The 27,893-nt window shown below is 41.9% G+C and overlaps 1 protein-coding gene across 1 annotated transcript in view; it reads left to right on the top strand.

Moving 5' to 3' along the window:
* The first annotated feature begins 6,262 nt into the window (after positions 1-6,262).
* The window catches only part of PCOLCE2 (procollagen C-endopeptidase enhancer 2), an 83,982-nt gene continuing 62,351 nt past the window's right edge, over positions 6,263-27,893 (top strand). The window contains exons 1-2 of the mRNA XM_052637716.1: positions 6,263-6,387; positions 7,359-7,467. Of these exons, the coding sequence (XP_052493676.1) occupies positions 6,305-6,387; positions 7,359-7,467 (192 nt within the window). The 5' untranslated portion in view covers positions 6,263-6,304. The remainder of the gene's footprint in view (positions 6,388-7,358; positions 7,468-27,893) is intronic.

A 27,893-nucleotide genomic window follows, 5' to 3' on the forward strand; every position in this document is an offset into this window, starting at 1 on the left:
TTACAGACTGTTCCTAAATGTTGATAGTATCTCGAAATCTGAATTCAGGAAAGGCATTTCATCACTTCAGTATTAATATCATAACTCTACACTATTATATTTTCCTAGATAAAAGAACACAGGGAGATTCCAGTGTGACAGTTTTGAAGAATGACACACGTTATGTAAACAAACATCCTGAACATTTTATTGTCACTAACTTGGGCTGCATAAAAAAAAATTTACACATTGCTTTCCATATACGTTTCATTTCCTTTATACATCTGAAGCACTTATAAATCCTGAGACTCATGTGCTGTAGTTGGAGCAGTGTCGAGTTCAAGGGAGCACAGAGCACACCTGAGTTCCAGATATGGCTCGTGCCTCTAAGAGAACAAATGGGAGGGATGTGAGGATAGAACCCAGCTCCCTATTATGTCCTCACTCGGCCTCTCCTCCTCAATCTGATGCAGAGCCCTGGATTGTGGTTCAGGTGCCTTTCAGGGTAATTAGAGATGGTCATATCTGAGATTAAAAGGCCACTTAAAATGTACTGAAAACAAGTTTCAAATTTTCACAGCAGATAATGAAAAAGTGCTTAGAATTTTACCTTCAAAAACAAAACTAAAAAATCTTAAATTAAATTTTGTATTTAACAAAATTCCATCTATATTTGCGGCTATTTGCCAGTTCTCAAAATACTGAATCAAATGTGGATTTTTCAGAATAATTTTCCCTTTGAAAATGCATTTGAGCAAGATACAAACATTCTTCCCTCCACCTTTGACTTTCACAAAATCATAAAGTAGATTACTTTTGAAAAAATAGCTTAGGGAGTTTTAATTGTTCACATGGTCATCTCTAATATTTTTGGCATTAGAAATCTTTTTTTTTTTTTCGGTCAGAGACCTTTAGCTTTTTTCCTTCAGTTGTTCACTGGAGTGATTTTTCTAGGTTTTCATTTGTCAAAGAAAGTCCATCATCCCTGTACTTCTTTCAGCCTCACTTGTTTCTATCTTGTGGGATTCTGGACCTTTTACAAGATCAATACTGCACCATGGATTAAATGTGCGATGTATTTATGTTGCATTTTCAGATGTTTGCAAGGTTGATGAACTGACCAGGCACTAACTAACAAAGATGTTGACATATTGGGCCTAGCTAAGGAGTTTCCCTGGAGGAGGCAATGGCACCCCACTCCAGTACTCTTGCCTGGAAAATCCCGTGGATGGAGGAGCCTGGTAGGCTGCAGTCCATGGGGTCTTGAAGAGTCGGACACGACTGAGCGACTTCACTTTCACTTTTCACTTTCATGCACTGGAGAAGGAAATGGCAACCCACTCCAGTATTCTTGCCTAGAGAAATCCCAGGGATGGGGGAGCCTGGTGGGCTTCCGTCTGTGGGGTCGCACAGAGTCGGACACGACTGAAGCGACTTAGCAGCAGCAGTAGCAGCAAGGAGTTTCCCAGGTGGCTCACTGGTAAAGATTCCACCTGTTATGCAGGAGACACAGGAGAAGTGTGTTTGATCCCTGGGTCTGGAAGATCCCCTGGAGTAGGAAATGGCAACCTGCTCCAGTATTCTTGCCTGGAAAATGCCATGGACAGAGGAAGGCTAAAGTCCACGGGGTTGCAAAGCGTCGGACACAACTGAGCGACTGAGTACAGACAGTTCAGTTCAGTTCAGTCACTCAGTCGTGTCCGACTCTTTGCAACCCCATGAACCGCAACACGTCAGGCCTCCCTATCCATCACCAACTCCCAGAGTGTACCCAAACCCATATCCATCGAGTCGATGATGCCATCCAACCATCTCATCCTCTGTCATCCCCTTCTCCTTCTGCCCTCAATCTTTCCCAGCATCAGGGTCTTTTCAAATTAGTCAGCTGTTTGCATCAGGTGGCCAAAGGATTGGAGTTTCAGCTTTAGCATCAGTCCTTCCAATGAACACCCAGGACTGATTCCCTTTAGGATGGACTGGTTGGATCTCCCTGCAGTCCAAGGGACTCTCAAGAGTCTTCTCCAACACCGCAGTTCAAAAGCATCAATTCTTTGGCACTCAGCTTTCTTTATACTCCAACTCTCACATCCATACATAACCACTGGAAAAACCATAGCCTTGACTAGACGGACCTTCATTGGCAAAGTAATGTCTCTGCTTTTTAATATGCTGTCTAGGTTGGTCATAACTTTCCTTCCAAAAAGTAAGCATCTTTTAAAATCATGGCTGCAATCACCATCTGCAGTGATTTTGGAGCCCCCCAAAATAAAGTCAGCCACTGTTTCCAGTTTCCCCATCTATTTGCCATCAAGTGATGGGACTGGATGCCTTGATCTTCATTTTCTGAATGTTGAGCTTTAAGTCAACTTTTTCACTCTCCTCCTTCACTTTCATCAGGAGGCTTTTTAGTTCTTCTTCACTTTCTGCAATAAGGGTGGTGTCATCTGCGTATCTGAGGTTATTGATATTTCTCCTGGCAATCTTGATTCCAGCTTGTGCTTCATCCAGCTCAGCATTTCTCATGATGTACTCTGCATATAAGTTAAATAAGCTGGGTGACAATATACAGCCTTGACATACTCCTTTCCCTATTTGGAACCATGGAACCAGTTGTTTCATGTCCATTTCTAACTGTTGCTTCCTGACCTGCATACAGATTTCTCAAGAGGCAGGTCAAGTGGTCTGGTATTCCCATCTCTTGAAGAATTTTCCACAGTTTATTGTGATCCACACAGTCAAAGGCTTTGGCATAGTCAATGAAGCAGAAATAGATGTTTTTCTGGAACTCTCTGGCTTTTTCGATGATCCAGCGGATGTTGGCAATTTGATCTCTGGTTCCTCTGCCTTTTCTAAAACCAGCTTGAACATCAGGAAGTTCACGGTTCACGTACTGCTGAAGCCTGGCTTGGAGAATTTTGAGCATTACTTTACTAGCGCGTGAGATGAGTGCAATTGTGTGGTAGTTTGAGCATTCTTTGGCATTGCCTTTCTTTGGGATTGGAATGAAAACTGACCTTTTCCGGTCCTGTGGCCACTGCTGAGCTTTCCAAATTTGTTCAAGGTGTATATTACCCAGCCTTTGCAGCACTTTCACAGCGTCATCCTTTGGGATTTGAAATAGATCAACTGGAATTCCATCACCTCCCCTAGTTTTGCTTGTAGTGATGCTTCCTAAGGCCCACTTGACTTCACATTCCAGGATGTCTGGCTCAAGGTGAGTGATCACACCATCGTGATTATCTTGGTCGTGAAGATCTTTTTTGTACAGTTCTCCTGTGTATTCTTGCCACCTCTTCTTAATATCTTCTTCTTCTGTTAGGTCCATACCATTTCTGTCCTTTATCAAGCCCATCTTTGCATGAAATGTTCCCTTGGTATCTCTAATTTTCTTGAAGAGATCTCTAGTCTTTCCCATTCTATTGTTTTCCTCTATTTCTTTGCATTGATTACTGAGGAAGGCTTTCTTATCTCTCCTTGCTATTCTTTGGAACTCTGCATTCAAATGGGTATGTCTTTCCTTTTCTCCTTTGCTTTTCGCTTCCCTTCTTTTCACAGCTATTTGTAAGGCCTCCTCAGATAGCCATTTTGCTTTTTTGCATTTCTTTTTCTTGGGGTGGTCTTGATTCGTGTCTCCTGTACAATGTCACGAACCTCCATCCATAGTTCTTCAGGCACTCTGTCTATCAGATCTAGTCCCTTAAATCTATTTCTCACTTCTACTGTATAGTCATAAGGGATTTGATTTAGGTCATACCTGAATGGTCTAGTGGTTTTCTCCACTTTCTTCAAAATGTCACACAGGTGTTGATATTATGTCCACACAGGTGCTGATATTATGCAGCAAAATACATTTGAGTGTGGTCTGATTTTGTTAGTGGTTAGTCCACTGGTGAATATTCTCATACTCTTACGACTTTGAGTCTGTGCGATTTGGTTTACTGCAAAGGCTGGGTAATATACACTTTGAACAACAAGGATCACCTCACCTACCACTCTGCATCCACAGGGTTTGGTCCCTTCTACCTTTCCCCTTTCCTAGTGCCTGGAATTCTGTGGCTACCTACCATTATACCAACACTGCATCTCTGAAGTCCAAAAATCGGTCTCACTGAAGGTTCTTACATGAAGCTTCAGAGTCCACTTGGGTCTGTCTCAATTTTAACACATTAAACTTCTCGGGACATTAAAGGTTTATAATTTTGGTCAGAATTGTAGCTCCAAGTTAAATATGCATTTCTAACAGCAAATAATAAGGTCTTAGTAAATTTCTAAAATCATATGGTAACATCCATGTCTTTTTACATATCTCAACAATAATAGAACTATTAGTGCTGAAACTCTAACTTTTTTAGTGAGGATATAAACACAGTAACAAACACAGTCATTATATAAACACATAAATTAGGAAAAGAGTTGTTGAGTACTTATGTTCAAACAGTTATCTATCCACTTAGTCATGTTTAATACTTTGTTTTTTAATTCAAAATTTTGAAAACTTAGCTTAGTCCTAAGAATGAAGTATTTTCTGGCTATGATCACTTCAAATCATTACCAGAAAGTGAGTTGAGCAATATTTTCACTCTATAATTTAAAACTCTGACTTTTCAATAAAATATCATCTAAAACACATATGCTATTGGATAGTGTACTCTTGAAAAATATGCAAAATAAACAATCATTTATTTTCCTATTTGCTGTTTTAAAACAATTTTATTGGGTTGACGGTGTAGGTTTCAGGATGCAATGTTGTTTGCCAAATTCTGTAATCCATTTTTTTTTTAATGTCTCACAGGGTGTGGTGCCTTTAGAAAATTTTTTAAAAGTTGTAGTTCTTGGTGTATTTTTCCTTCACTTTTTCAAAAATAGTAAGAAAATCTAAACCCCACAGGGAAATTCTGGTTCCTAGTATTGAATCCTGGAATCCACTTTCCTAAAAATAAGATTATTCTATGTAGCCAACTTTTGTTTATTTCCTTGCCAGGAGTAATTATGTTCTTAACACTGTAGGTTCATTATTAGGAATGAAGTCTTGGTAAGTACCATCTTAATGCTTATTATTATTATTTTGCTTAGAATGGTGAAAATAATGCAGGAGGAACATCTAAAAGGAGGCATCTAAATTCAGCAATATCCCTTTTGTGGGGACCTGGTCATTGAAAAACCTCGGTGAATCCATTCCGTTCTTGTTTTTCTTTTACTAATCCATGGTTATTGAGAAGCACTTAGCAAAATAAATATTTAAAATTATTTTTAATCAAAACTAATTAAAAGAAATACAGTCTTGACTCCATAAGACTGCAATTGTTCTTAGAAAAACAAATTCTCTGTAAATCTTAGGTAATTAATACTACAGAAAAAGACATTGTTGGAAAATATCTTTTTAAAAAGAGAGAGATGCCAGCAAAGAAATACTATTTTCAAAACATAACAGGGGATAGTGAGAACTGATGATCCGGATTTTGTCTTATATTTGGCACAATAATGATAATTCAGTCACAAACCGCATGGCTGAAAACTCCTTTCTAACTTCTAATCCCCCTGCCAAATAGAAACTATTTCCCTATTCTCACACACCAGTAAATACATAAAAGAATCTACTGACACTGTACGTGGGTATGGAGGGGGGTGTGTGTGTGTAGGTCCGTGTTTGCTTAAAGTAAGAGAATTAGGGTAGGAGTTAAAATATGATAGAATCCCTCTTTTATTTTCCCCTTTCTGTCCTTGGAGCTGGGTGTTTGAAGGAGGAACCCTACGTTTTCCAGCAACCAGCAAGCGTCAATACTTTTTATTTAAAAGCATCTAGAGAAAAACACCCCCTAAAGCAAACCAAGGCCACCCCACCCCCCATCATCTGTGGATCCAGGCACCAAGTCCCATTTGGGTACCACTTGGCAGGGGGTTCTCTTTCATCCTTCTCCTCACCGCCCCTGCCGGCGGGATGTGACCGGGACTGCGGGTCTCGGGGTGCCAGCGAGGAGCCGCCCGCCCGCCCCAAGAGAGGAGGAGGCTCCGGCCTGGGAGCCGCCCCCTCTCGCCGCTGGAGAACAAACGGGATATTCAGCAGTGGCCTGTGGCTGCCAGAGCAACTCCTCAGGGGACATCCAGCGGCGAAGCAGACTGCACCGTAATCGCCTCTAGAAAAGCGCCCCGGCCCCGCCTGCCGCGCACACCCAGCTACCTGGGCTGCCCTGCGGCGGCGCGTGCGAGCGAGCGGGAGAAGCCGGGGTGCGGGGCGCGCCGGGGCGGGAGCCCGGGCGGGTGCGGGGCGCGCGGTGCTCCGGTGTGCGCGCCGGGGTGGGGCGAGCCCCGAGCGTCTTCACCAGCCATGAGGGGCGCGGGCGCCTGGGCCCGGCTCTGCCTGCTGCTGGTCGCTGCCGCCCAGCACTCGGGGCCGCAGCTCTCGGAGAGGTAACGCGACCCCCATCCGCACCCCTCCCCTCCTCCCTTCCTTCCCCTCGCCCGCTGCTTTGCTTTACCCAGTCCACTTTGGGGCGCCGGGGGACCCGTCGTCGGGGCTCCCTCCTGCGCCCCTAGTTTCGCCCGCTGGACGGCCCTGCAGCTGGCCAGCCACCACGTGGTAGGGGCTTAACCTGCCCTGGGTCTCCTCTGCCCGCAGCTTTATATGGGTGCAAAGAAGCACTGGGGCCCAAATATGTGAACTTTGGTTTACTTCTGTTTTCTTCCCTGGAGACGCTTTGCCCAGAGGCTTAAGCCTACGGAAAAGCCCGAGTTGCCCGGCGCCCGGGAGCAGCTCTCGGAAAGTTAACTCTTCACCAACCTCTGAGCTGCTGGATGGCTCCAGGACCTGGGCTGGGGGACTCGTCCTATGGCCAACTTTGGCATCTCCTTTTCCACCTCCATCACCATCAACCTCCCTTTTCAGTGGGAGGCTCTGCCAATGGCCAACTATTTTCCAAAACGGGGAGAATTAGGCATCTCTCTTAATCTAGGAAATTAAAACTTTTCCACATTAACTAATTACTTGTCTATCTTTAAAACCATGCACTTCACAGAGCCTAGCTCTCACCCTTTCTCTCTCACTCCCCCGAGTTACATTTTCTATTTACCATTTTCCAGTGACATCTTATCACTTGATAAGGACTTGATTGCATATGGATGATGGATGGATGGATGGATAGATCGGTAGATTGATCTTGTTATTATAGTGTTACTATGGTGGAGATCATTGTAGCTGGACTGAATGTTTTATTAGGCATTATTTAAATATTCTAAGCGCTAATAAGTATTTCAAATTCCCTATATGATGCAGGCACTTAATAGTATTCATTTTATCCCTATTAATAAACTACATCTTTTTGAAATTGACAGTGAATTGTTAGGCTCTGTTTCAGATTTCTTTTCCTCTCTTATTTTCCCAGACCTGTTTTCACATGTGGTGGCATTCTTACCGGAGAGTCTGGATTTATTGGCAGCGAAGGTTTTCCTGGAGTGTACCCTCCCAATAGCAAATGTACCTGGAAAATCACAGTAAGCAGTTTTTAAAAGATTATTCTCCAAAAATGAATACTGAAAACTTTAAAAGCTGCTGCTTTTTTTCTCTGGTGACAGAATTTGGGTTGGGGGTAAATGTCTGAAATAGTGAAATGTTGGCTTTGCCTCAACTGTTTGGGAGATTTTTAATAGAACTGGTGGTGTCCTGTGTTAACAATTAGAAAGGGCTCGAGATAATGCTTGGAGGGATAAATTCTTAAAGCAGATGTGTTTTCTGAAAACCCAGTTGGACTCAGCTGAATTTCATGGATTCAGAATGAAGGCTATTTTCAGGCAAAGGCCTCTTGTAAAGACTTTCAGGAGCTATTTATTGCTTGTGCCTTTCATAAATGTCTCCAGTGGTGGATAGAAAATCAAAGGTAGTACTCACCTCTGACTACTTTATTTCCATTGGAGGGCAGTTAGGCAAAAGAAAAAGAAAAAAAAATCCTATTAATGTCTCTGGCTTAAAACCACCCTAAAGGGACTTCCCTGGTGGTCTAGTGGCTAAGACTCTGAGTTTCCAATGCAGAGGGCAAGGGTTTGAGCCCTGGTGGGGGAAGTCCCACATGCTGCAACTAAAAGCATGTTGCAGCTAAAAAGGATCCCACAACACAAGATCCTGCATGCTGCAGCTAAGACCTAGCATAGACAAATAAATATTAAAAAAATTAAATGATTATTCTCACAAATGCATTTGGGGGGAAAGTATATTTTTTAAAAACCACCACTAAAGGCAATCTAAAAATAGAGAATAATAACTTAGTGGGGAAAAGGGCTTCCCTTGTGGCTCAGCTGGTAAAGAATCTGCCTGCAATGTGGGGAAGCCATGGTTTGATGCCGGGGTTGGGAAGATTCCCTGGAGAAGGGAACGGCTACCCACTCCAGTATTCTGGCATGAAGGATTCCATAGTCCATGGGGTCGAAAAAAGTCAGACAGGACTGAGCAACTTTTACTTTCACTTTCAGAGGGAGAAATGCCTAAATATCAAACAAAAACTAACAGAATGCCCAGGCTGGTTAGTAATAGCACAGATTAAGTTAAGTCAAGATACGAAGTCAGATTTAGAGACAGCTAGCTTAAAAAAAAGAAGTCTGGATTTAGTCAGCTAGACTGAGTCATCTCTCCACTAGCACAGTAGTGACTGTTATCTTCTGTAATTTTTCATTTTAGGGAAGTTGTTTAATAATTGAATACATTAGTTCACTGAAAGCTTCATTCAATGTCAGCCATGAATTATGATTTTTTTAAGTAGATACCTCTTGTTGAGCACTTACTGTGTGCCAGAAGTTAACAGGCATAATTTTACCAAATCTTTGAGATCACTGTGAGAAAGTACTATTATTCCCATATCATAGATGAGGAAACTGAGGCCCAGAGCAGCGGTATAAATGTTCATGCTCAGTTGCTTCAGTTGTGTCCAACTCAGGTGTAGCCCTGCCAGGCTCCTCTGTCCATGGGGATTCTCCAGCAAGAATACTGGAGTGGATTGCCATGCCCTCCTCCAGCGGATCTTCCTGACCGAGGGATGAAACTCGGGTCTCTTGCATTGCAGGTAGATTCTTTACTGCTGAGCCACCAGGGAAGCCCCTCGAAATATTGATATTAGCATAAATGTAAAATAAGGCTCTGAAACAAACATGTAACTTGGTTTTCACATTATAGTTGTTTTTCAGTTGTAAGTAAATGGCTACGAGTTAAAAATGATCCAAGGAAATTAGGGACTGAGAGGCATCTTGTGCCTGACAAGTAGACTCCATGGTTAGCCCAGTGTTTTGGGTGTTAGGGGCATTGTTAGTGTTGGTGGGACAGAGGAGGGTGTCCAGTGAAAGTTCTCCTTGACAAACTAGAGTGCTCTAGAGAGCCCTGACTACCCCATTCTTATGTATGGGGGAGGGAAGTATTAATGGATGCTGCCTATGGATACAATGCACAGGTGAGGTAGGTGGGCTCACATTTCTTCACTCATAAGCTGTGTGATGGATTTATCTTCTTTAAACCTCAAGATTGTTGTAAAGACAACATGAGATGGTACATATAAAGCTCTTGGGCTGAGTGCCTGGGATATAATGAGTGCTCACTAAGTATTAGCCAACACTGTTACCCTTTGTTGCTGGTATTGACTCATCTTTCCTTCTGACCCACAGGCAACGTGGCAGATCACTGCCACCTGCTTAGTATATTGGCTGAGCTGGGCTTGGCATCAGCTATAAGCAGCTCATCTTTGATGGAACAATCAATGTTGTCATGTACCTTTAGGAAATTTTTGTACTTCAGTTCTCCTATAATCTTGTTGGGGAGATTCTATGTGAGTTAGGACTAGGTCAGCTCCCAGTTAAAGGGATCCAAAGTAACAGTAGCTCAACCAGAAGGTTGGGTTTCCCTGGTGGCTCAATGGTAAAGAATCCACCTGTCAATGCAGGAGACGCAGGTTCGATCCTTGGGTTGGGAAGATCCCCTGGAGAAGGGAATGGCGACTCATGCCAGTATTCTTGTCTGGGAAATCCTGTGGACAGGGGAGCCTGGCGTGCCACAGTCCATGGGGTTGCGAAGAGTCGGACACAACTTAGCAACTAGAGCAACAAAAACCAGAAGCTGGGTTCTCCCTTATGTGAAGGGATCTGGAGGTAGACAATCCAGAATTGGTGTGGCTGCTTCAAATCATTAGGAACTCAGTATCCTCTCAGATGTGTGCTCAAGTTCCAGCCATCAGTTAGGTACATGGTATAGCCAGCAAAAAGGAAGAGAAGAAGGGCACAGATCCTCCCTTTAAGGACATTGTGCAGAATTATATGCACCTCGCTGTTCACATCACATTTGCCAGTTGTTAATTACATGGCCCCTACTAGCTGCAAGGAAGCCCTGAAATGAAGGCTTCTTGTCAGGAATCTGTGAGCTCCGCTAAAATCCAGAAGTCTTCTTTTGAATAAACGTCTTCTATCAACTGTGGAAAGAAGGGAAAACAAGCAGACGACAGGCAGTCTCTGTGACATATTTATTTGTGGTTTGCCTAGGCTGCCCGAACTAATGTTCAAAAGTAGAGTAACAAATGCCAGCCTTTTTAGAAAAAAAATATATTTTTAGAAAGCATAGGTAATGTACAAGAAAGGACGGCACAATTTGTTTTTCTAGTGACAAGTTTTATAGTTTTCACTCTTAGCTGGCTGATTCTATTTCAAGCAGCTGCCACTTGTATGTTTGCATGTGAGTAGCACCAAGATATTCCAGAGGAGCCCAGCACATTCTCCCGGTTATAATTGTATCCTCAGCAGAATATTCACCAAGGCCGTGGATGCTCTCAAGGTTATAGTCTGGCGGTATATTCTTTTCTTCATATTTCACAAGGAAAAGAACTCCATCATTGGTAAAAATCTTTACAGTTCTTCCTCATGGTTCTCTGGTGTGTCAGAGTAGCTAAAAGGAGTTCCGTAGCTTCTGTGTCAGAGAAGGCGATGGCACTCCAGTCCAGTACTCTTGCCTGGAAAATCCCATGGACAGAGGAGCCTGGTAGGCTGCAGTCCACGGGGTCGCGAAGAGTTGGAGATGACTGAGCGACTTCACTTTCACTTTTCACTTTCATGCATTGGAGAAGGAAATGGTAACCCACTCCGGTGTTCTTGCCTGGAGAATCCCAGGGACGGGGGAGCCTGGTGGGCTGCCGTCTATGGGGTCGCACAGAGTCGGACACGACTGAAGCGACTTAGCAGCTTCTGTGTATCCCTGGGTTGATAAAAGAAGGAGAAGGGTGGTTGGGCTACAGTTTGTAGAAGCTTGTAGCCCTAAGGCCTATTATTCATTCAACAAATGTATGTTGGGTCTTGGATACCACTGGAGTTATGGTGAACAAGCTCCTTGCCCTCAGGCAGCTAGCATCCTAGTTTGGAAAGATGAGGCAATTAATGTTTAAACAAACAAGTAAATAAGAAAATATTTAAATATTTCTCATTTAAATAAGTAAATAAGTAGTGATGAATGAATTATAAAAATAAAGTGGATACTACTTCACACCCATTCGGATGGCTACTATAAAAAATAGAAAATAACAAGTGTTGATAAAGAAGTGGAGACACTGGAACCCTTGTGCATTGCTGATAGGAATGTAAAATTATGCAGCTGCTGTGGAAAACAATGGGACACTTTCTCAAGAAATTAAGCATAGAGTTATATTATCCAGATATTCCACATCAGGGTGTATACCGAAAAGAAGTGAAAGCTGGAATTTGAACAGATATTTATATGTCCATGCTCTTGGCCACGTTATTCACAATAGCCAAAGGTAGAAGCAATCCAGGTATCTATCTATAGATGAATGGACAAACAAAATGTGGTATACAGAGGAATATTATTCAGCTTTAACTATTAAAGAAATTCTGACGCATGCTATAACATCGATAAACCTCAAAGACATTATGCTAAGTGAAATAAACCAGTCACAAAAGGACAAATATTGTATGATTCTTTTAACGTGGGGGCACCAAGAGTAGTCAGAATCAGAGACAGGAAGTAGAATGGTAGTCTTCTCAGGCTGGGGAGTAGAGGAAAGGGGTTAGTACTTAATGGATATAGAGGTTCAGTTGGGAGGGATGAGAAGGTTCTGGAGATGGATGTTGGTGATGGGTGCACCACAATGTGAGTGTACTTTATGCTCCTGACCTATACACTTACAACAATGGTGAAAACGGGTGCATTTTATGTTATGTATATTTTACCAAGATAAAAAATATTTTCAAAATAAAATAAGGGAATTTCCTCATGGCTCAGTGGTTAGAATGCTATACTTCCATTGCTGAGGGTGCAGGTTCAGTCCCTGGTCAGGGAAGTAAGATTCTGCAAGCTGCATGGCACAGTTAAAAAATAATAATAATAATTAAATAAAACAGAGCAGTGGAGTATTAGATGATAATTGTAAGATTCACTTACATGAAATATTCAGAAAAGGCAAATCCGTAGAGACAGAGTATTATCGATTAGTGCTTGCCTGCGGCAGGGGACAGGTAGGTATGGGGATTAACAGTTAATGGTCATGAGGGATCTCAAGAAGGTGGAAATAGTCTAAATTTGACCTATGGTGGTGGTTGTACAACTTGGTATTTTCACTAAAAGTGCATTTAAAATGGTGAGTTTTATAATATGTTAATATTCCTCAAGAAATTTGTGAAACAACTAAACAGACATAACGTAGTGGTGGAATAGCAGGAGCAATGAATGAGGTGATCAGGAAAGGCCACTCTGAGGAGGTGACATTTGAACTGAGGCCTGAATGATAAGGAGCCAGCCATGTGAAGGTCTGGGGAAGAGCATTCTAGGCAGAGGGACCAGCAAGCATTGGTACAAAGGCCCTGAGATTCAAAGAAGCTTGACTTGTGTGAAGAACAGCCAGGAGATCAGTGTGGCTGGGAACAGAATGAGCAAAGGGGATGACTAGAGAAGAAGTCAAAAAGGTGAGCAGGGCCTTGCAGGCCATGGTGAAGAGGTTGAATTTTTTGAGTAGGAAGCTACTGGAGAATCTTGCAGAGGAGTGAGATGATCTGATTTTTTTTTTTTTAAGATTTTTTTTCTTTGATGTGGACCATTTTTAAAGTCTTTATTGAATTTGTTATAATATCGTTTCTGTTTTATGTTTTGGTCTTTTATTCTCCCGGCATGTGGGATCTCAGCTCCCTAACCAGGGATTGAACTCGCACACTTGAATTGGAAGGCAAAATCTTAACCCCTGGACTGTCAGGGAAGTCCAGAGATGATCTGATTTGAAAAGATGATTCTGGCTGCTGTGTGGAAAATGAGTTGTAGGGAGCTAAGAGTAGGAGCCAGGAGACCAATTAGGAAGCTCTGTGGTCTCCAGGAGAGAGAAGGTGGTAGAATGGACAAGGGTAGTTACCAAGGAGATGAAGAAATATGGAGCCTTCTGCCTAATGCAGTTGTCTTAGAGGTTCTGAATGCAGCAAGGGTGGAGTGGTACCAGCCAAAAGGCCCGATGCTCCAGGCTTTCTCTGGACCCTTCCTTGTCACCTGCTCCAGACAGGGCTGTGTTCTGGTATAGCCTCAATCAAGGCAGTCTATTAAAGGCTTTCTGAAAGCCAGTGGATCCAGTTTACCTTCCAGCTCCTGCAGTCAGTAAATCCCACTAGTGATTCAATATCATAGAGACCTCTCAAGATGGAAGAGTCTCAGAGTAGCCCTCAAACTCAAGTTCCCATAGCTAGAAATATCCCGCCTCTCACCCCGCATCTGCCTCCCAGTCCATTCTTCTAGACTGAAGATGTGTCCCAGCAAGGTGGCTTTCGCCATCAAATCCTTGTCATCAAACTGTGTCTTATCAGTGGGGGGTTGGGGAAAGTCTGATGTTAATGTCTATATACTTTGAGAAAGGTGAAGGCTAGATAGTGGTCCCAAGCAAACTTTCTAGCCATTTGTATTGGACTTTCTGATATGGAAGTTCAATTTGCAGAGTGGAAATTTAGATTTGTCTTTAAATTATAGTACTTAAAAGAATTCATTGCTGTTCTGTGGACAGCTGCACTGTCTAAATGCACAATCAACACTGGCTATTTAAATTTAAACTTAATTAAATTTAAGTTACAAATTTTAAATCCAGTTCCTTGGAACTTCTCTGGTGGTCCAGTGGCTAAGACTCTGCACTCCCAATGCAGGGGATCCAGGTTCCATACTTGGTCAGGGAACTAGGTTCCAGATGCCACAACTAAAGATCTTGCATGCCACAACTAAGACCCAGCATGGCCAAATAAAACTTTTAAAAAATCCAGTTCCTCAGTCATATTTCAAATGCTCAGTGGCCACATGTAGATGGCAGTCACCATATTAGACAGTATTTAATATGAATATGTCCATCATCACAAAAAGTTCTTTTGGACGGTGCTGTTGTAGATAATGTTCAAGGTTGTTGTTGTTTTTTTTAATTGGAATATAGTTCCTTTACAACATTGTGTTTGTTTCTGCTGTATAGCAAGTGAATTAGCTATATCCCCACCCTCTTAGACCTCCCTTCCAGCCGCCCCGATCCGACTTCCCACCCCTCTAGGTCATCACAGAGCGCCGAGCTATGCTCCCTGTTCTGCACGGCAGCTTCCTGCTAGATCCCTGTGTTACGCATGGTAGCATATACATGTCAGTGCTACTCTCTCAGTTTTTCCCACCGTCTCCCTCCCTGCTGTGTTCACATGTCCGTTGTCTAAGTGTGCGTCTGCATTCCTGCCCTGCAGACAGGTTCATCCGTTCTGTTTTTCTAGATTTCATGTATATGCAGTATGACTCTCATAACTCAAAATGACACATGTGCTCTAATGTTCATTGCAGCACTACTTACAATATCCAGGACATGGAAGCAACCTAGGTGTCCACTGATGAATGGATAAAGAAGATGTAGTGTGAGTGTGTATATATATATATACTGGAATATTACTCAGCCTTGAAAACGAAAGAAATTGAGTCAGTCGTAGTGTTGTGGATGAACCTAGAGCCTGGTGCATAGAGTGAAGTTAGTATTCAGTTCAGTTCAGTCACTCAGTCATGTCCGACTCTTTGTGACCCCTGAACTGCAGCATGCCAGGCCTCCCTATCCATCACCAACCCCCGGAGTCACCCAAACCCACGTCCATTGAGTCGGTGATGCCATCCAACCATCTTATCCTCTGTCGTCCACTTCTCCCCCTGCCCTCAATCTTTCCCAGCATCAGGGTCTTTTCAAATGAGTCAGCTGTTTGCATCAGGTGGCCAAAAGATTGGAGTTTCAGCTTCAACATCAGTCCTTCCAATGACCCCTCAGGACTGATTTCCTTTAGGATGGACTGGTTGGATCTCCTTGCAGTCCAAGGGACTCTCAAGAGTCTTCTCCAATACCACAGTTCAAAAGCATCAATTCTTCGGCACTCAGCTTTCTTTATAGTCCAACTCTCACATCCATATGTGACCACTGGAAAAACCATAGCCTTGACTAGACAGACCTTTGTTGACAAAGTAATGTCTCTGCTTTTTAATATGCTGTCTAGGTTGGTCATAACTTTTCTTCCAGGGAGTAAGTGTCTTTTAATTTCATGGCTGCAATCACCATCTTCAGTGATTTTGGAGCCCAGAAAAATAAAGTCAGCCCCTGTTTCCACTGTTTCCCCATCTATTTGCCATGAAGTGATAGGACCAGATGCCATGATCTTCGTTTTCTGAATGTTGAGCTTTAAGCCAACTTTTTCACTCTCCTCTTTCACTTTCACCAAGAGGCTCTTTACTTTCTGCCATAAGGGTAGTGTCATCTGCATATCTGAGGTTATGGATATTTCTCCCGGCAGTCTTGATTCCAGCTTGTGCTTCATCCAGCCCAAGCGTTTCTCATGATGTACTCTGCATATAAGTTAAATAAGCAGGGTGACAATATACAGCCTTGACATACTCCTTTTCCTATTTGGAACCAGTCTGTTGTTCTAGTTCTAACTGTTGCTTCCTGACCTGCATACAGGTTTCTCAAGAAACAGGTCAGATGGTCTCATATGCCCATCTCTTGAAGAATTTTCCACAGTTTATTGTGATCCACACAGTCAAAGGCTTTGGCATAGTCAATAAAGCAGAAATAGATGTTTTTCTGGAACTCTCTTGCTTTTTCCACGATCCAGCGGATGTTGGCAATTTGATCTCTGGTTCCTCTGCCTTTTCTAAAACCAGCTTGAACATCTGGAAATTCACGGTTCATGTATTGCTGAAGCCTGGCTTGGAGAATTTTAAGCATCACTTTACTAGTGTGTGAGATGAGCTGGTATTAGGTTTTACTAATTAATTTTGCTGAGTGTGTTCTAAAAAATGTTCAAATCAATTTTCCTGAGTGTGTTCTAAAAAATGATCAAATCAGAGAATTTGAGGATTAATAAATTTTAAAATATTTTGTTATCAGCGATGGGGTTAAGGTTTTCTTAGTTTCCTTTATGAGATGATGTTCACTTCTGTGACCTAAGGAGCATCTGCATAAAATACTAAGCCTGCATATATAGGGTGGTCAGGAGTTAAGTATGATTTGACAGCTGAAGGATGTCTAATTTTTAGAAAATGGTGGCTGGTCTTCTAAACAGGCTTGGAAGGACATGATTGGGTTGAGGCAAAAGTCATCCAAAGTGATTGAAGGATAAGAACTGTTAATAGTAACTGCACCTGTATCAAGCCTGGCAACACGAAGTGAAGCTCCGCTTATTGACATATCACCACCTGGACCTCTCTATTACAGTGGTCCTTGTGTTGGGCACATATGCCCAGAGGGGCAGGACTGTGCTGGAGAACGTCCTGCCAGAGATCCCCCTGCCCCTGCCTAAAAGTCAGAAAGAGTAGACCATTGTCAACAAGAGCACAGCCAGAGGGATACAGCTTACTGCTACATTGGCAAGGCACATTTACAAAGAGCCCCCCCTAAGCATGGTTCTAGGTGCTGGAGACACACAGATGAATATGTGGGATATGCGAGCATGGGATGACATGTTTCCCAGGCTCTGAGTGGGAAGGGAGGTAAAGCCCAACAGGCACCTTGACTTCTTGATCCCAGAGACACAAAGATCACCATTCTATTAGTGGTTTCCTGATAAATTCGTTGCTAACTTGGCACATCAGCAGTTCTTCTGAACCGTGATAGCCTCATCCACAACTTGTTCATTTTTCAATCTCATAGTAGAACTAGAAATTCATAGTGATTATTTGAAACAATTTTTTAAAATAAGAAGAGCATACATAGGTAGCAAAATCACACCTTGTGAAAGCAATTCTATTCAGAGTCTGACTTGGGCTGCATGTGGCATGGCCAGCAAAGTGGAACCAGCTGAACCTTTGTTTATAGCCGCTATGCAAATTAGAGGAAACTTGAAGGCTAGAACCTTCTGGGAACTCTCCTCTACTAGGTATGCAGAAATCTTTATTTTAAATTGGTTCCTGACGTTAAAACTAAATATTGCATCTGAATTGCTGTAATTATCTAAAGAAATAGCAGTTGGCAGGCAGATGTCAGTGAAAATTACTCTGTCCTTACATTTAAAAGTGGGCATCATTAACAGAAACAGTTTTTAAAAATGAGATAATTCATGTATGTGGTCCTATTGTTATAAATCATCATTGAAATTGCAAGGCATTTATTTATGATTTATGTCTCTTCTTATTTCCAATTTTTTTAAAGGCACTGAAATTAGAGAGCAGATTATTGAAGGTTTCAGTTATTATTTTTGGCAGAAATCTGGCTTGGGAAAAAAACCAGCTAACATTTGAGCAGTTTAAAACTTGGTACTGGAGGTTCCTTTAACTCTGAAGTAAGTAATGTGGGATGATCAGAAAGTCACAGACCTATGCCAGAAATGGGAGGAGAATTACAGCAATGAATAGAGTCAGTCCCATTTAAGCTGAAAGTATGTGGCAAAATTTTCCTTGTTTAGCTAATTCACACAAGAAAAAAGGCGTCAATTGTCATATGTAGATCTTCAGGTTCCCCAAGTAATATACGTACTGTCACTTTGATAACTACCTTTTTTCTTCTGTTCAACAGCAATTAAATATACTAGTTATTATGTAGGTCATGGATCTAAAATAATAACATGTAGTTATTTCATCTGCATCCTATTCCATGATGTCAGTGGATACATGTTATTATGTCCATTTCACAAATGGTGAAACTGAGGTCTAAAGCATTTGTATCTTTACAAATATCCCTGAAAATTGCATGAAAAGACTAGCACAATTCTAACTTGGTGATACAAATGCACTCTTATGCCCTTCTGTAATAAATAAACAGACATTCATTCAATGCTTGTTGAGCATCTACTGTGTACTGAGCATTGGGTGGGGTCCTGGGAGTAAAAAGGGAATTTATATCCTTAGGGAGTTTATAATCTGGTAGGGAGTAGTTAGGGTTCCCTGGTGGCTCAGTGGTAAAGAATCCACCTGCCAATGCAGGAGACCCGGGTTCGATCCCTGGGTTGGGAAGATCTGGAGAAGGAAATGGCAACCCACTCCACTATTCTTGCCTGGGAAATCCCATGGACAGAGGAGCTTGGTGGGCTGCAGGGAATTGCCAAAGAGTCAAACACGACTTAGCAACTAAACAACAACAAGGAGGAGTCAGATAGGAAAATCAAGGACTTCCCTGATGGTCCACTGGTCCACTGGTCCACTTGCCAATGCAGGGAACACCAGTTCAATCCTTGATCCAGGAAGATCCCACATGCTGAGGGGCAACCAAGTCCATGCACCACCACAACTGAGCCCGAGCCCTAGAGCCTGTGAACTGCAACAACTGAAGCCCATGAGCCCTGGAACCGGTGCTTCACAAGAGGAGTCACCACAATGAGTAGCTCCTGCTTGCTGCAACTAGAGAAAGCCTCCATGCAGCAACAAAGACCCAGTGCAGCCAAAAATAAATAAATGTATAACATTTTTTAAAAATAAACACCTTAAAAATAGAAAATCAATAGCAATTCTGTTGTGTAAATAATTATGCTGCTCACTGTAAGTATAGTTTTAAGTATTGATAATGTGGAATAAGGCTTATGAGATTTTAAAAATTATTGAAGGTTTTAGATGATTTAAATGAAAATAGTTCTTACCTCACGCAAAGAGTAAAAGATGCCATGACTCATTTTACCTCTATGCTGCTCTGAGACTTGAGAAATTGTTATATGCCCTTTGTTTGATAGTACAGGGCTATTTCACAACACACGCCTTGATATTTCTAAGTATGCCTGACAAACAATGATGTATAGGCATTCCTGTACCATGGGGGGATTTTGTTACTAATGTGTGTTAAAGTCATCATACGGAATACATCCTCCAAAAGCCTGATTAAATTTAAATGGCATTCACATTTAGTTCAAAGAAATGATAGACTGAAAATTTGATTGGGATGTACATCCTCCCAATAACCTTCGTATGGCTTCATGAAAATAAAGCAGGGGTGGGACATGGAATATCATGAAAATTGATACATATAGTGATTATTTATTAAGATTAGCACTAGGTATATAATTTGAGAAAACAAATAGGAAATTTAGACAGGAACTCAACATTTAAGTCCCTTAATTATACTGAAGGCTATAGCAAGGAGTTCTAAAATTACTGTAATTATTATTTGCCTGGCATAACCACAGCAGGACAGATAGGGGAATGGAATTTTGGCCTTCAACAAATATTTCCTGGCTTTAAACTCCATGTAGGATTTAGAGTTAAATAGAGATTTAAATTCCAGTCTTAACTGTGGGGTTTGTCTTAATGTACATATACATTGGTTGGACTAGGCTTCATTATTTCAGCTGCCTGAGTAGTAATTTAATGCAGTGCTTGACTTAATATTATTTATATCAAATTCCTTAGTAAAGATGAGTACAGTTAACAGCAATGTCTCATACCCAAACTTGATTATATGAACAAGAGTGCCATAGCTGCTTGTTTCTTAATTAGGAGAGTGTCATTCAGAAACTGTGATTCTTACAACCCTTATGTGTGTGTGTGTGCGTGCGCGTGCTCAGTTGCTCAGTCGTGTCCGACTCAGTCGTGTCTTGGACTGTAACCTGCCAGGCTCCTCTGCCCATAAGATTTCCCAGGGAAGAATACTGGAGTGTGTTCCCATGGCCTTCTCCAGGGGATCTTCCCAACCCAGGGATTGAACCTGCATCGCCTGCATTGCAGACGAAATCTTTACCCACTGAGCCATTTGGGAAGCCCCTTTATGACCCTTAAATTGTCCCAGTGAGGTTTCAGTTGATAAAACACTGGAAGAATTAAAACATTTTCCTTGCTGCCTTCCATCCTTGTGAGAAGCAGGGAAGAATACAGATCCTAAATAAATAAGCCAAGTAGATGACGTTTTCCTACTGAGGCCTCAGTCCAATTTTTCTGAATTTGTTTATTTTGCTGTTTGCTTTTAAGGGCTTCTGTTGCTTGTTTTTGTTTTGTTTTTCTTTGCTGTCTCACATGGAAATCAAATATGTTTTTGTTGATTGACAACATGATGTTTTATTAATGTGCTTGTTTGTACTGCCTGTATTTTTAGTGCTTGGTGAAGGCAGATATCTTAGAAAGGGCTTAATGAGCAGAGAAGGAAATGAGAGACCATGAAAATGAACTCTTCTTTGGGTATTTTTTCTAAAAAAGATTCTCTTTAATAATATATTAATGACAAAAAGTCATTTTTTTTGAAATATTGCTATAATAGAGCATAAATGTAGCAATCTAAAACTCTCTACTAAAAAGCTGTCTAATGAGAAAGCATTTAACAGAGGTAAAACACTCAGAAGTGATTCTAAATATTTTATTATTAAAAAGACTGGTGGAGTTACTTTCCCAGAGTTCCCTTTCTCAGAGTTCAATTTATGATATGGAATTACAGGAAAATTTGAATTGTTCCAAGAATTTTGTGGATTCCTTGCAATTGGAATGGGTTGCCATGGAGTGGTGTTTCTCCTAGAGTGAGTTGTCTTGTCCTCCTCCAAGGGATCTTCCCGACCCAGGGACCGAACCTGAGTCTCCTGCACTGCAGGCGGATTCTTTGCTGACTGAGCCCCCGGGGAAGCCCTTGAACTTACACACCCATCCCTTATAATTTAGCAACTTTATCAGCAGTGGCAATGGCAGTTTGGGGGTACTCTTGAATTTCTTACTCTAGGAACTTGGGAGAATAGAAGGGTTTTCTTCATTTACATTATTTCTTAGATCATAAGAGTCAGTGTGGCAGGTCTCTGCAAAACCAGTATGCTGCTGCTGCTGCTAAGTCACTTCAGTTGTGTCCGACTCTGTGCGACCCCATAGACGGCAGCCCACCAGGCTCCCCTGCCCCTGGGATTCTCCAGGCAAGAACACTGGAGTGGATCGCCATTTCCTTCTCCAATGCATGAAAGTGAAAAGTGAAAGTGAAGTCGCTCAGTCGTGTCTGACTCTTAGCAACCCCATGGACTGCAGCCCACCAGGCTCCTCCATCCATGGGATTTTCCAGGCAAGAGTACTGGAGTAAGGTGCCATTGCCTTCTGTGGGAAAACCAGTATAAATATCTGGAAATAAATGGGACACCCATAGAAATGTGGGGAGTTGCAGTTAAAGCAGGACAAGTCCTGCCCCTCAGTGTCACCTCTCTCTCACCACCTCTCCAACACACTGCTGAGCATGACAAATAATAAAATAGTGTTTGCCAAAGTGTGAAGGGAGGGGAAGACCTTTTAGTCACAGACTGACTGTTCCGTAGACCAGGCTGAGAAGAAGCACGGGGAAGCCAATGGAGATTGGATTGCTGTTTACTGCTCCCAGAAAGGAGTTGATATTGTTACTGACCAGGGTTCTTGGCCCTTCTTAATCGATGGAGACTGATAAGAGGCCAGACAAGAAATTCAGGCAAGGCTTCACTGGGGCCCCTGCAGCAGCAGAGGGGAGTGAAAACAAGTAACATGCTCCCTTGCTCATTCCCTGCGGAGGGGTGAGCTGGTTCCTCATACGGGGTGAGGGCAGGGGTGTGTCCTGGGGTTGGGCCAGGGGGGTGGCTGAGGTGGCTGGCCCACCCCTGAGCTGGTGTTGAGTGCAGGGGCCATTCACAGTACCCTGTTTTTGCTCCTGGCTCTTCAGAAGTGGCAGTTGCATATTTGGTCTCTTTGTATCTTGTTGTCCAGAATTTGCCCCAACTGCACATGCGCACAGTTATTTTTAGTCCCTTAAAATTTCTTTGTATTTTGTTGATGGAGGTGATATTTTTCCAGGTACAGGCACTGCAGCAAAAGGTCTGAAGTCTTGGCCTGTGTCAGTGGGCGTCTGATGGAGGTCTGATCCAGACTTCCTAAAAGCCTGGGCTATGACTGATCTTCTCTGAATAAATCATACTTCATGACAATTTAAAGTACCTACCAGAGATCAGATGCTGGGTTGGGCACAGAGACTGTAATGATTGGAAAACCATGTCCCAGAACAGAGCTTGGGATAATAAGGAAGAGTCAGTCGTCTGGGAGATGTCCGGGAGATGAATCACGGTAGCACATTGTGACAGGGTTCATGGTGGAACTTTTTGAGTAGGGCATTATCCAGTAACTAGAAGAAAGGGCATTGGCAAGTCATACTGAAATTTCGTTCAGCCATTTGCTAGGAATGTGATGCAGTTTCCAGAACTTTCCAAAGTTGGTTATCATGGCCAGACCTGCCTCATAAGGGTAGTGTGAGGATTGAAGGAGGTAGTAGATGAAAGGCCCTTGGCACAGCACTTGATGCAAGAAAGGACTCCATAAATGTGTTTTTTTTCAACCTCTCTTCCAGGGTTGTAATAAGGCATAAAAGTGTGGTGTTTGTGTAGAATTTGTCTGCAAGCCAATGCATTTCAAACTGGATGGTAATCCCTTTGGGGCATGGCTAGCTCCCACTGGAAATATCCATTCCTACTTACTATGTCCTTTCTTCACTTAAAATATAGTCTTTCATAAGACTTTGTCAACAGAAGCGCTTCCAAACCTTTCCTGGTTCTCCTCAAGCCATGGGCCCTCAACCAACCATCCCCATCCCACACTACCTGAGAATGCCCTTTAACTTTTTTTTTTTAATTGAAGGATAATTACTTTACAGAATTTTGTTTTTTTCTGTCAAACATCAGCATGAATCCTCCATAGATATACATATATCCCCTCCCTCTTGAATCTTCCTCCCATCTCCCTCGCTATCCCACCCCTCTAGGTTGGTACAGAGCTGCTGTTTGGGTTTCCTGAGCCATAGAGCAAATTCCCATTGGCTATCTATTTTACATATGGTAATGTAGGTTTTGTGTTACTGTTTCCGTACATCTCACTCTCTCCATGCCTCTCCTCAATGTCCAGAAGTCTGTTTTCTATGTCTGTTTCTCCATTGCTGCCCTGCAAATAAATTCACCAGTACCAGCTTTCTAGATTCCATATATATGTGTTAGTATATGATATTTATCTTTCTGTTTCTGACTTACTTCACTCTATATAGTAGGCTCTAGGGTCTTCCACCTCATTAGGACTGACTCAAATGTGTCCCTTTTATGGCTGAGTACTATTCCATTGGTTATGTGTACCAAAACTTCTTTATCCATCTGTCAATGGACAGGTTGCTTCCATGTTCTAGCTATTGTAAATAGTGCTGCAATGAACATCGGGGTACATGTGTCTTTTTCAATTTTGGTTTCCTCACGGTACATGCCTGGGAGTGCGATTTCTGGGTCACATGGTAGTTTTATTCCTAGTTTTTAAAGGAATCTCCATACCATCTTCCATATGAAAATACCCTCTAACTTTTAAAACTAAGATGTTAGAGGCAGAGAAGTAATTGCCAGCTAAAAATTAGAAATAATTTTCTGTCTTTAGAGATGGAGATTTTAATTCACTTTTGGAGCCTCAAATCATCAGAATAGTCCCCATTATTACAAATTAAGTAATGAATTTGTTCATTATTCCTAATAGAGACACTTCCATGGGTATAGTTTCTGGAGCCAGACTGCATGGGTTCAAACACCAGCTCTACAGTTGTGATGGTGACTCTCCAATGATGACTTTTAAATAACCTCGCCTTCTGGTATTCATGCCTTTTCCTAGTCCCTCCAAATGTTGAATCTTGACTGACCTGATGGAAAAATAGAATGAGGCAAAAGTGACACTACATGACTTCCGGAGTTAGGGCATAAGAAAGCTTAAAGCTTTTGTCTTAGTCTCTTAAAATATGAACTCTGGGGGAAAGCTAGTTCCCTTGTAAGGATGACCATACTGTGAGGAAGCCCAAGCTAGCCCTGTAGTGAGGCTTCATGGAGAGAGAGAGAAACACGTTCAGATAACCGCCAGCTGTTCCAGTATTCTGAGCTAGGGTGTCAGACATGTGAGTGGAAAAGCCATCTTGGAGGATCACCCCACTTAAGCCTTCAGATGACTTAAGCCCTAACGGAGAACTGATAGTAATTGCATGAGATAATTCAAGCGAGAACCACCCAGCTGAGACCAGTGAATTCACAAAACCATAAGAATTGAGAGTACATGAAAGCAGCCAGCTGCCAATGCAGGAGATTCAGGTTTGATCCCTGGATTTGGAAAAACTTCTGGAGGAGGAAATGGCCACCCACTCCAGTATTCTTGCCTGGGAAATCCTATGGACAGAGGAGCCTGGAGGGCTACAGTCCATGTGGTTGCAAAGAGTCAGACACGACTTAGCAACTAAATGATGACAACACACTGGTTATATTTAAAATAGATAACCAACAAGGATCTACTATAAAATAATAATAAATAAAATTTATTATTAAAAGAAACGAGTACATTGTTGTTTCAAGTCATCAAATTTTGGGGTTGTAACTTACTAGCTGTATGAGGTTTAGTTTGGAATTTGTTAGTTTCCTCCATGCCCCAGTTTCCTTATCTATAAACTATGGCTACTAATACTCCCTACCTCGTAGGATCACTTTGAACATTAAGTTAGCTATTGCACGTACAGTGTTAAGAACAGTGGTAAATACTGAATACTGTTACCATGTGGTAAATACTAAAACAAAGATATTCAGTCAGGAAATAATTACTGAATGCTTAGTATGTGTCAAGCCTTGTTTTATATTCTGAAGATACAGTACTGAAGTTTCTTGCATTGATGGTGTTTCCTTTCTGGGGGAAAGAGAGACAATAAAATAGATCACTGATTGTAGGATGGGAATGGGTACCATGAAGACAGTAAAAGAATAGAGATTGATGCTGATGACGTGACATTTGAACTGAAAACCTGAATGATGCAAAGCATTTCCCCACTGATGTTCCCTGAAGAAATGGTGAGGTCATCACTGCTCTGAAGGCAGATGACTTGGTATGTGGCATTCAGCAACTTCTGAGGTTTCTTGTCCTTTGTGAATACGAAATATCTTCCAGATGATTATGAGTATAAAGGCCTTACTCACGAATTAAGGTTAGCTCCTATGGAGAGAGTAGTGGATTTGGTTTGCTTCTTTGTCTATTTATGTTTAAGTTGTTTGGTGTTTACTTTAGAAAGCTGCTTTAGAATGTAGGGAGGGTGGAGCTTAAGGGTCGGTTTTTGTGAGTAGTGTTGCCTTGGGTCCCAGGTGACTCAGTGGGATGCAGAATGGGAGGCAGGTGTTCTCATCATCCCAGCTCACAAGTTTCTGCAACCTTTGGAGGTTGGGGGAGTGCAGAATCTTAGGAGCATCAGGAGATAGCACCCTTGAAACAGATAGAGGCTTCCTCTTTATCGGCCTGTTCAGGGAACTTGGATGGCACTTCAGTCACCAGGAACGTTCTGTTTATCCATTTGTCTGTGAAGGGACACTTGGGTTACTTCCACCTTTGGGCAATTTTGAATAATGCTGCAGCGAAGATGGATGTACAAGTGCCTGTTTGAGTCCCTGCTTTTAATCCCTTTGGGCATACTCCTAGGAATGGAATTGCAGGATCATGTGGTAATTCTCGGCTTTTTCAGGAGCCATCAGTCTTTTTTTTTTTTCCTGGAGAAGGAAATAGAAACCCACTTCAGTATTCTTGCCTGGAAAATCCCGCAGACAAAAGAGCCTGGCGGGCTACAGTTCATGGGATTGCAGAGTCAGACACACTTGGTGACTGAGTACGCACACACGCAACTTATTTTCCAGCAGTAAGAGAAGAAAGACCTGTGAATACTATCACTAGGGAGCCAGACTGCTTTGTGGGCCTGTGTAGATATCCCTTTGGGATACTCCAAAACAGTTGAGATTTTAGGGGGGATTCTGGCACAGTCATCACATTAATATGAACCTGCACCATTGTTTTTAGGGATTACAGCTAAGCATGTATTGTTTGGGGGATGCATATATGTAGCTGAAAAAAAATTTTTAGAGCAAGAGGTTTATCAGAAGTCAGGCAGCTACCCTAAGAGCTGTCTAACATACTTGTTTTTATTATTATAACTGTGAGTTACAGTTTTAATGAACTTGCTTTATTATTCTCCATAAGTCTTATATATATTTATCCATATAAATCTTAGCAATACATACATTATTTCATTACTTGCATCATTGTATTGAGGGATTACAGTGGTGTAGAGACAATTTATAGAGACAAGTCTTAGCTATTTATATATCTGAAAATAATGAAGCTGTATTTCTTATTAGAGAAATGAATCATAGAATTACTAAGTCAGAAAGGAGTTCCAAGTTAACATTCCTGGCTGTCTCTCTGTTCCTCAGTGAAGACTGGAATATACTTCCTCTGTGACCCCATAGCATCTGGGGAATATCTGTATTACAGCACTGATCACTGGTCATCTGTTTACTAATCTGTCTTCTGTACTAAACTGCAAAGCTCTTGAGGACGAGATCCTTGTTTTAGTTTCCTGTTCTCCTAGTAGTTAACATAGTGCTTGACACATGTAGTAGTAGCTGAGTGAAAGAATGAATGATAAATGAGTGAATGAATGAGTGAACAGATTCAATGACCAAACCTGATTTTAGGCAGAACGGCACAGAAGCTACAGATCCCTGCCGAAGAGTATCTGTTTATTGCCAAAGATCTCTGGGGAAGGAGACAATCTGAAGATGTTCATAATCTGCAGAAAGCTGCTGCTGAAAGAAATGTTCCCTTTCTCCAGCCTCCCTTGTGTCTAGTTGTGTTACACGTGTGCTGTTTGCACTTCCCCTGGGGTTCGTGCATTATAAGTCACTGTATGATTGTACCGGGTGACTGCCAGTCAGTTTGCGTTATCAGTGACATGAGCGAACAACACACCCTGTGGATTGAATGTTGATTTCTGAATGTTTACTTTCCTTGCCAGCATGGGTGAACAGTCTTAGATGCATCATGGAGTGAAGCTCTTCTTTGCCTTCTGTTCCACTGCGCAGTGTTAGTATACATGTACTCATGTACGTATTCATTTTGTATAGGCAACAGTACAAAGTATAGGCTGCACTATTCATGGTGACTTTCAAAGCTGCAGCTTTACACATGCAACCATTTGGGACTGGAATCTGTAAATAGTAAAACAGAGAAGTCGATGAACAGCTAATATAAGTTAAGAGTGTATTCTACTAGCTAGTTCACTTTGGGAAAAATGTTACTGACTTTTCAAGCCAGCCAGTCTTACAAAAACATGAGTGATACAGAGCTGAATGAAATGGATTAGATTATAGCATCATTTTAACATTTGTAGAATTGTTTGGTGAATGAGTGTTTATAACATCCAGTCACAACACCTTAAGTGTTATATTTAAGTTTACATATTTCATTCTATTTACGCCATACATCTTTTGGGGAAAAAAACAAGTCATTTGAGGGGAATTCTTCACGTCTTGTGAGGATGAATTAACAGTTAAATTGTCATCTTGTTGATGATGATACTTCTTTCTGGGTGAATAGTGATTTCACACTTTCCTAAGATATGTATTTAGTGATCCTGGGCACCTTTATGAGGGGAACAGACATGGTGGCTTCTGTTACAAATCCAGGCAACAAG

This window comes from Budorcas taxicolor, chromosome 1 (genome assembly GCF_023091745.1).
Source record: "Budorcas taxicolor isolate Tak-1 chromosome 1, Takin1.1, whole genome shotgun sequence".
In the NCBI taxonomy this organism is placed as follows: domain Eukaryota; kingdom Metazoa; phylum Chordata; class Mammalia; order Artiodactyla; family Bovidae; genus Budorcas; species Budorcas taxicolor.